At 36.5% G+C, this 10,089-nt stretch overlaps 2 protein-coding genes across 2 annotated transcripts; one reads left to right on the plus strand and one right to left on the minus strand.

Moving 5' to 3' along the window:
• Positions 1–1,920: 1,920 nt before the first annotated feature.
• Positions 1,921–4,794, minus strand: hsbp1a (heat shock factor binding protein 1a). The gene is made up of 4 exons (XM_056750559.1): positions 4,573–4,794; positions 3,987–4,053; positions 3,446–3,580; positions 1,921–2,188 (listed from the first exon to the last, which is right to left on the minus strand). Exons 1-3 carry the CDS (start codon positions 4,615–4,617, stop codon positions 3,465–3,467), a joined length of 228 nt encoding a protein of 75 aa, XP_056606537.1. The 5' UTR covers positions 4,618–4,794; the 3' UTR covers positions 1,921–2,188; positions 3,446–3,464.
• An 882-nt stretch (positions 4,795–5,676) lies between these two features.
• phf23b (PHD finger protein 23b) lies at positions 5,677–10,089 on the plus strand. Its single transcript, XM_056758647.1, has 5 exons — positions 5,677–6,166; positions 7,361–7,392; positions 7,472–7,564; positions 7,670–8,285; positions 8,564–10,089. The coding sequence occupies exons 1-5, from the start codon at positions 6,139–6,141 to the stop codon at positions 8,755–8,757; spliced, it is 963 nt and encodes a 320-aa protein (XP_056614625.1). The 5' UTR covers positions 5,677–6,138; the 3' UTR covers positions 8,758–10,089.

The following is a 10,089-nucleotide window of genomic DNA, read 5'->3' on the forward strand; positions in this document are numbered from 1 at the left end:
TTTCATTTCTGTATGAGCTTAGTTTAGATTAGTTAAGTGTATGGGTTTTTTCTGTATTTGTGGATAATTTTATGAGTTCAGTATAATCCGTTTAAGTGCAATGGTGATAAGAAACCAAAGAGATCTCCATGGCAACGCAAACTCTTGGTGTGCAGTTTTGGGCAGATGGGATGACAAGGGTCTGTCTCATCAGCAGGAGACTGGAACTACCATCATAGGAGCCACAACATAAGTATATGCTCTAACATGTGATTTGTTTATTTACTGTCATTATAGACCTCATCAAAACACATTTCTTAAATCATTTTGTTTCATCAGTGATGAAGTTCTCATAACAGTGCATAAACATGACACTTTTACCACTGTGTTTTATTGCACCATCAGAAATATTTGTGCACCACTGAGTATTTTACAATGTGTGATAAGCACATGTACTTAAAAAAATACATGATTTAATTTTATGTTTTAATCAAAGCCAAGGGCATTAATGCATGATGAAATGTCTTTTCGCACTAAAACATTTAAGTAAAACAACAGATTCAAGCAGACCGACATAACATTTAATTGAATTGTTTAATGCTGGGAATACAATATTAGTAATATAAAGTATATTAGTGTAACTGTTTAAAATCTATCTGATTTTGTGTTATCAGCTGTTATGATAAATTAACAAAGGTAAGGCCAATATCATTGTTGAACTACTTACTCTGAGAGAAACAGTCCACCTAGTGTTACAATCCAGAGGGAAATCTCTGCCCCCCACTGATAGATAAAACTAAGTGTATTGACACATTGGGCACAGAGAAAAAGCAACAATTTACATGTTAGAAAAAAACAAATGCATATGGCATTGTTACGCAAATTTACTTTTCCAAACAGTATATGCACATGAACACTAGTTTAACTTTACTTCAATTCTTTTTTTTTAGGAAGGATGATATTGTTGAAAATGATAATTTTGCAATGTGTGTTTGTTTAATCCAATAAAAATTATGTTAAAACCTAACAATTACACTGAGAAAATCTATGTGTATAACAAACATGTTCAATAACAAAATAGCTCCACCAAGTGGATGTGACTGATGTAATTTTGACTTTGATGCAATGTAGGCACCATTAAACCTTAAAACAAACTGACAAATGCCTGATGACATAGCTGCACAGAATGACTACACCTGTACAGTATCAACTGATATAAAACCAAAGTAATTTAGTGTTTATATTCTTTCAAGCATTCAAAAAGATCTTTAAAAAAGATAAATGGCACAATTGAACATTCCTGATTTTTAAATATATAAACAAAGAAGTTTTTAAATAAGTTTAAAATTACCAACATGGGACATTATACCTGCATGTCTAAGATTAATGTAATTTTATGATGTGGAGGATAGTAAAATTGATAAAATTCAATAAATATAGTAATATTTCACTATGCCTTTAATTGTAAACGAAAGACTTTAATTATTCAGTTTATTTTTACCTAGAGTAAAGAATTCCGGCACTAAATCCAATAATTTATACCCTATTTAACTTTGATTAAAATTGACCTAAGTTTACAATAACCGGAGGCCAGTTCAATTATATGACTTGACATCCGACGATGTTTCCACTGAGTACTGGCCAAAGAACACAAACAAAAGAGAACTTAGACATATTGTTATCCATGGCACATTATTAGTGGTTAAGACTCACCACATACAGTGCAAGACTTTGAATAAAGTTTTCTGTGAAGAGTAGGAAAAATGTAAAATAACAATGTGAATCAGGATTCAATTTAGTGCACATTTTAGCTACTTGCCTAAAGAGATCTGAGCATGACATGAAGCAGTATTGGCTACATATCATAAGGCTATACTTCCAGGTTTGATATTATTCTGCTGTTGTCACTCACTAACTGAAAGAATAAATGAGAAAGAGAGATACATTTGTGAAAGTGCTTTAATAATCAGTAAACCATGCAGGAATCAAATAATCTTACCCTGTTGTTCAATTAATAAATACAAAAGATGTCATATATTGATCTTCTGACCATTGATAGAGTTGTTTACTCTTCACTATGTATTACAGTCTATAGGCATAGACCAAGCACCATTGTTACTTAATTTAATGACCTACAAATTTGAAATTCACATTTCATCTAAACATTTTGACAATGCAGTAGAAGGTCTTCAGGGTGATTCTTGGCAGTCTGAAAGAGAAAAGTTACTGAACATTAAACAAGAGCAAAAGATAGTACTATAAGACATTAAAATATCTGGGTTGCAGCCTTTTTAACTAATTTTGAAGTGGCCCTTTTTGCCTGATTTAAATTTAGTTATTTCTGTTACAATTAACTACTTTCATTTTGACAAATGACATATAAGAGTTTTTGCATCCCTGTTCACCCTGTAAGCTTCATAGCTTAAAATTCCCTTGTTATTGAAGGGATACTTCACCCAAAAAATGAAAATTCTGTCATCATTTACTCACATTCAACTCCCAATATCTTTCTATGTCTTCCTCAGAACAAAGAAATTTATACAGATTTGGAATAATTCGAAGATGAGTAAATCTTTCATTTTTGGGTGAAGTATCCCTTTAAAAAGTGTTTATGTAATTAGGCTCCAATAACAGTTTATCTGAATTTTGTTGGATTTGTGATGTTACACTGCAATGAATTTGCATATGACTGGCCCTACTGCAAGACATCAACACCTAGTTTTACATTATCACATTGTTGGGCCCGCCCAATGGCATTAGTTTGCTAAGGAGTGAGTGGTTCTGAAAGGGCAGTTGTTTACAATCATGTAGTTCTGCGTAGACTGGTCAAAGCATGACATCAAAGTATTGCGAGAGAAATTTGAAAGCAGTCCTGTCTTGCAATACTGTTATACGCCGAACGATCCACGCAGCGCTGCAGTCAGTCGAACACACCTCATGACAAAACACTGAGTCTCGATAAAAATGTGGAGGGAGTAGTTAGCGTCTGGTTATATTGTTTTGGTTATAAAACTCTATGTCATGCATGAACATGATTTGTGAGTCCCATAATCAGACTGTTTCCATCACCAGTAAAGATGAATATGTCACAAGTCCAAGCGCAATCACAGCATAATCAAGCCTTCATTATTGTTTAGCGACCATAAGCAGCAAAAAATACATATTAAGAGATAGTATTCCTCTTTAAATGTGGATTTAAATGGTGATTTTGGATAAACATAACAGGAAATCAATATTAATGTAGTCTAATTATTAAAGATAATAGGAAGCTATGATGTAAGACATAAATTTGTTATTTTTGAATGGCTGTTTATGTTTTTGTTATCTAGCTTAAATAAAGGGGGTAAGAGTTGTCCAGTCCAATTGATCTTAAACTGAAACTCTGGTTTACAAAAAGTTTTGTATCCGCCGACAGATGCATCTTGATGCAATTCAAAAATAGTACAATGCAACCAAATATACTTACTTAAGATGGTGTTGACTAGTTATGCAGTTCCAGAGGTCTCTTTGATGTCTTCCTCAAGATCCTCCACACCTGCCTGAGTCATGATGTCAGAGATGTTCTTCTCCAGGTCATCGATTCGTGTACTCATCTCATCGAGTATTAGTATTAAGAAGAAACTTGAAACTGCTTGATTTCAATACACATATTTAAAATAAAAAAATGAAAATTCGGTGTCACCCTCATGTTATTTCAAACCTTTATTACTTCTCTTTCTCCTGCAGAACACAAAAGAAGATATTTAGAATAATGTTGATACTCGAAAAATGGGCGACTCCCATTCATTTCTCTTGTATGGACACAAAACCAATGGGTTGACAAAAGTCAATGGGTAGCGCACTGTTATTCGGTTACCAACATTTTTTTAAATACCTTCTTTTGTGTTCTGCAGAAAAAAGAAATTCATATAGATTCAAAATGACAAGAAGGTGAATAAATGATGACAGACGTCTCATTTTGAGGTGAAGTGTTCCCTTAAAATTAAAGTAAGCATGCAGAAGGATATTTCTTCCAATAATCTGGTCTGACATGGTCTGGAACTTGTCCTGCATCTGTTGCAGTAAGGTCTGCACCTAAATGAAATGGATATCAAATTATTCAACTGAAGACCAGTGAAAGAAGCAAACGAAAAAAGTGAATGAGCACAATATCTAGAAATGTGTGGGTTTTGTGTGGGCTTCCCACACAAGAGTAAAAACAGCAGTTTGAGGGCATGAACCCCCGCCCACGCGTGGGACCGAAACCATAGTAACAAGGGATCCCTCTCGACATCGTGAAATCACACAAGCTAATATTAAAATACACTAAAATCTCCCTTTTGTAACACACCTGTGTTATATTACACCAACATTTTAGTCTTTTATAGATTAGCAAAAAATGTAAATACATTCACGTCAGAGTTAATGTAACGTTTGTCAAGAATGCGATCCTTAAAAACAAGTTCAAGACATAGGAAGCATACTGAATGATGAGTAAGAGGCACATCGAACCATTTACATGTATACACTTAATTCTCTTCGGTAGGTAAAGTGTGGTTGAATACCATAGTATGCGTGTATAATTGTATTAAATGGTTGAAATCCAATACTCACCACAGCAGTCAGGTCCTGAGATGATTTAGGGTCCCTATCGGACATGTCTTTTAGAAATGTTAACGTTACTTTCCTTCGTGTGATCCTTATGTTTGTTTTACCAGAGCCTTGTTAAGGCAGAACAGTAAATACCGTGATGCATTCAATGTGGAAACTGCCGTCGAGGTAGTAAAATATTTCGTTGTTAAGGGGTTTGGTCAATGAAATTAAACCAGTAGAATAGCTTTAAGTCTTTGTCGTATTATACTTTTTCCTACAGGGGGCGCTCAGTGGCCCAGAATCAAATCCTACATTGAGCTCCATTAAATCTTCACTATATTTTGTGAGTATTTTCACAAATTATTTTCTGACTTTATTTAATTGAAGTGTATTAGTGCATTCATTTTGTTCACCACTATCATATATGATTTTTAGTTCAGTCTTAAACTTGCCGAAATGCTACAGGCCAATGTTTAGGTTCACAATTTACGTATTAGGTTCCTGATATTCTGTGAAGTTATTGTGCGAACAGATAAAAATAGATTAATCACGTGCATTTGTAATTGGTTCTGGTAAATTGTGCTTTATGAGCGGCCGAGTGCCCCCTGTAGCAACAGTCCACTGTTTTCGATTTAATGGTAAGTGCCTATCGAAATGAATTGAAACTATAACTATAACTATAGCTTTCCTGTTGCTCAGTGGTAACAGCATTGCGTTAACAGGGGATTGCAAATACCTATGTAAAATGTATAGGATAAAAGCAATGTAAGTCGCTTTGGATAAAAGCGTCTGCCAAATGCCTACATGTAAATGTAAATAACTTTGTATAGCAGATGTTCTTGCTTAAACTGTGCAAGCAACCGTATACAAATATGAAAGTTTAGAAACGTTGTTGTTGATATAAATATGTCTACTATTCCTGGCTAATGGAAATAGGTAGATAAACGCAATTTCCCACTAATACGAGTACAATGAATCACGGTATGTGTTGTTTCTACGTAATTGTTGTAAATGCCAAGCTGTCGGCACGTCTCATTTGGCGAACTACATATCCCATCAACACTAGCGAACAAATTATATTCACTCCTTCCGTTTGGCCACAAGGGGCTTCAGGAGTCAGTTGACAATTCACTGAGTGAGGCGCGCCAGAGGCGACACGAATACGTTTGGTGGTTTTCTACGTCCGTCGAAGAGAGATAATAGCGCGACCGTATAGAATATTTAACCAATAATCGTTGCAAATTATGCTTGGTTTGTCGTTTTATAGTTCGTTGTTTTTTATTTTGTGGTCAGTCACTTAATCGAAACTGCCAGCTGGATTATTTTCTCTACGCAACTTGCTGGGCAAAATTAAGTTAATTATTCGTTCCAGAGGCGACGAATTCAACCGAATTCCCTTGGACTCGTTTGTAAATTACTTAAAGATAGCGAAAGCGAAGCGAAATCGTCGTTTAAATGATTGTGATGCCCAGCTAGCTACGTTAGACTGTATCCAGTCAGCCGGGGCTTGCTGCGCCCAAGCCCGGGAGAACATTGACGCTGCTCGGTGTCATCCCAGTAAAGTGGATCGAGTTTTTTTAGGCGACAATGCTTGAAATAATGTCTGAACACCAAGGTAAGTGAAATATTAAAACGCAAAATAAAATACTCAAAACTTTGAACTTGTGATAGGCAACACCCATCATCGTTTAGCACTTAGCTAGCCTGCTAGCAGCTTTCCTCTTACAGTAGACTACATACTGTGCGGGTCAGCAGACTTATTCCTCCTGCAAACCTAATTTAGGCATTTGATTTGTAATTATGGTGGTTATCAAGTTGTTGTGTTTTTCGTGTGCGGTTTAGCTTCATTGCGTTACATTGATTGGGAGTCGTGCATAGATTAGCTGAGTAAGTAAGCTATCTTGTGCAATGGAGTTAAATCATTCCCGTTTACGATACTAGCAGACTCGTTGTCATTGTTCCATTAGCTTTAACGTATGCAGATACACAGACTACAGTAGCGATGGCTGATTAAACGATTGCTTTCGGCTCTAATGGTTTTAATGAATTAAATCCATGTTACACAGCGTTGCGCACTTTGTCTTCGCCCAAAGTATCGTTCACTTATATCGCTTCTGTTTTCAATGTGCTGCTGCTATTGACGCCTTTAAACAGTTGCCATCGTCATATCTCTACAACAATGTAAGGTCCCGCTGTCCTTCATACATTTTATGCCATGGAAATGAAGAAAATACCTGTGCTATTTGGGTCACTTCGCCTGGTCGCATTCACTGTCGAACTGTAGGTTAACTCTTTGTTATTTACGGATTATGTCGGTACAGATATATTGTCAAATGCGTCGAGTATATACTCCGCCAATACTTCTTCACCAGAGTGGTAGTAAACTTTCTTAATATAATGAAACAAAGGCTTTTTTTGAGGTAATCCAGTAAAGTTAGCCTTGTGTGTTTCGACGTCGAGAATAAAGCTTATGCCACATGCTGCGTCCTCTTTATCGCTGCTTTTGCGCCCAGCGTTTCTCATTGAATTCATTAAAGGGTTTCCACATTTTAAGTCGTTTTGGGTATAATGTATTTGGTGAAAGCGATTGTGTGCAAAATGGTGCCCATAAGCCCTTGGATTGTATGTTTTAGTCAACGCGTTGTCGTGAGGGTTTGTACAGCTAGCTCGTTAGCATACTGTCGACTTTCTCAAGCTACGAAAGAAGACTGGGACATTATAATCAGATGGCATATTCTCTCTAGTATTAACAATTTGATTCTTTATTAAACCACTAATGTTATTTATTTTCTGTCTTTTTGCTGTTTAGATTCATTATTGAAGTGCAAAGCAGAAGCTCTGGTAAGTCAAACAAGGAAATACATTTTTCAGCCTGTAGATGGCAGTGCTTCTCATATTAATTCAGGATGTTCATGTCTAGCCACCAGAGAGAAAAAAGAGGACAGTTGAGGACTTCAACAAATTTTGCAGTTTTGTGCTTGCATATGCGGGTTACATCCCATCTCCTAAAGAGGTAAGACTTGCAGATTCTTGTGCATCTCCCTAGTTTTTCGATGTAGATGTTTTTTGTCCAAAAATGATATCTAAAGTGATATTCTGCGTCTGCTTCTTTCAATAGGAAAGGCCATGGTCACCAGGATCCTCCAGATCTCCAAACAGCTCTGGTGCTTCAGGTGAAGGCAGCGTTTTAGGTGGCGCAAATTCTAGCGTTACTGCTGGCTGGAGTCATGGCACTTCGGACTTGCACACGATTCACACCTTTGTTCGCAAAGCTCGTGCCAATAAGAGTAACAAGAGCATGCGCCGATTACCTTCTGACAATAACCTGATGGACAGAATGGTTTTAAAAGACTCTTTCTATGAGGGTGAGGTGGCCACGAAAGCTGAGCGCAAAAAGGACAAGAAGCTAAAGCGCCTTTCTATAGGTTCGGGTGCTGGTGACAGCAGTAGCAGCGGTGGCGAGAAACGTGCAAGGATCAAGCGTAGTAAAAACCCTAAACAGCCCAAAGCTCATAAGAAGCTTAAGAGCTCGGCTCACAGCGAGACAGACTCGGAGACTAGTTTCAGCCGTGGAGAGGAGCACCTGGGCCGGGGAGTGGGCGCTGAGCGCAGACTACAGGCCCAGGGTACAACACTGATGAAAGTAGAGAAGGAGGAGGCCACCAGGGAGGCTGAAATGAGCTCAAGTGAAGGAGAAACTTGGATAGCGGATGAAGATATAATGGTCGAGTCAGGTGAGTGTCTTGTAGCTGCTTTTGCGAGACCTCAGGGTCAGATTTGTAACTAAGTTTAAGTGTATTCTTGTTGATAATTTAATCTCAAAAGCAAATTTTGCTTTTTGTTATTATATAAAAGTAAAGTTTAACTTAAATGATCTATTAATTGTTATTTAGTGTCAAGATGGATTGTTTTTCATATCTAGTGTACTTAACAATGTAAAACATGAGGAATCATGACCTAGCGACCATAGCTTTATCACTAAATAGTCTAACACAGTGTTTTCTTCTTACAGGGGATGATTCTTGGGACTTAATCACCTGTTACTGCGGTAAACCTTTTGCAGGACGTCCCATGATTGAATGCAGTCAGTGCAACATCTGGGTGCATCTCTCTTGCGCCAAAATTAAGAAGTCTAATGTGCCCGACATATTTAACTGTCACAAATGCAGAGACTCTCGACGGTCGAGTCTTAAAAAAGACACTTAGAGGATGATGATCATTCCCTCAACGCTCTGAATGTTCCCAGTTCTCGTATTTCAGTTTAATTTTTTTTCTGCTTTCTTTTCAATTCTTACAACTGTTTGATTCCCTTCCCATAGGTCTAGTAACTGCTTACGTGTTTTGTAGTTTAAGGTCTCCGTTACAAGGGCAGTCCACCAGAAAATAGTGTTTTGGCCACCTACCTGCTGAGTTGGTAATTTACTACACGTAGTCTGTGTTCTGTTTGGCTCAAGTATGACAGTTCATTTTTAAAATAAACTTTTTTTTTTTTTAAAGTTAGCTTTAAGTTAATAAGCTTGTAATTGGAAAACTAATGGTTAGACAACTGTCTTACATCTTTTATAATGTCTCAACTTGAAGTTGGTAATCAAATTAGTGCTTCTAGATAAACATGTCACAGTTATTTCAAAGACAACCATGAGTGATATTGGATAGTGAAGCAAGAAAAGATGTTTAAAAATGTGTTTCACTTTTGCCAAATTGAAGTGATAGTGCAATACCTGTTGACATTGAATTATTATAAAAAATAAACATGCTTTTTCTTAATGGACTGTCCAGAATGTCATGCCTTTGTCTAAAGGCAGCAAAACTAACAAGCTAAATGCAGTTAACTGTTTGTAAAAGTAAAACTGCAATGTTTGTATTACGTCTTTATCATTGAAATTACATCTTGACAATGTGGAAAATCATACCCATATTTATATTTATAAGTACCTTAGAAGCTTGCATAGCGCTCAGCTGTATTTTGCATTTGGACAGGGAATCACTTCAGTTGTAATTGTTGAGCTGAACCAATTATGATTTCTTCGGACTCTACTGTTAATGTACAGGATGTTAATTCATGTGTCCAGAAAGCGATCAGAATTTTTTCAGTCCCAGATGACTAATTATTTTTGTTTTGGATGTTTTAATTTGACTGTTGAAAGATTTCAGTTTTGTAACATGCTCAAGTAAAGGCCTGATTTACGAGCTTTGCTGAAGCTGTCCTCAATTGGAGTTGTTGTAATTATTGCTTTGGAGAAGTGTTGGTGGTTTTAAACTCTGGAAACTGGTGAAGATTATTCATGCTACAAGCTCTTTCATTTGAATTAGTTTGGAAACTATAGTTTTTTCTTTGGTTTGTTTGTGAAGCAAGGAAGGTTGGAAATCCCCTAAAGAGAGGTCTCTCTTGCTTCATCACTCTGTAAATAGAACAGATTTAGAAAAGTGTACATATGTGAAAGTGAAGAGAAAAGCAAAGCAAATGGTATATTTTTTGCATCTGATATTGTTTTCTTTATCTACCTGATAAGAGAAATAAAACTTTTCTTTATTGTG

The sequence above is a fragment of the Triplophysa dalaica genome, chromosome 1 (genome assembly GCF_015846415.1).
Source record: "Triplophysa dalaica isolate WHDGS20190420 chromosome 1, ASM1584641v1, whole genome shotgun sequence".
Lineage (NCBI taxonomy): Eukaryota > Metazoa > Chordata > Actinopteri > Cypriniformes > Nemacheilidae > Triplophysa > Triplophysa dalaica.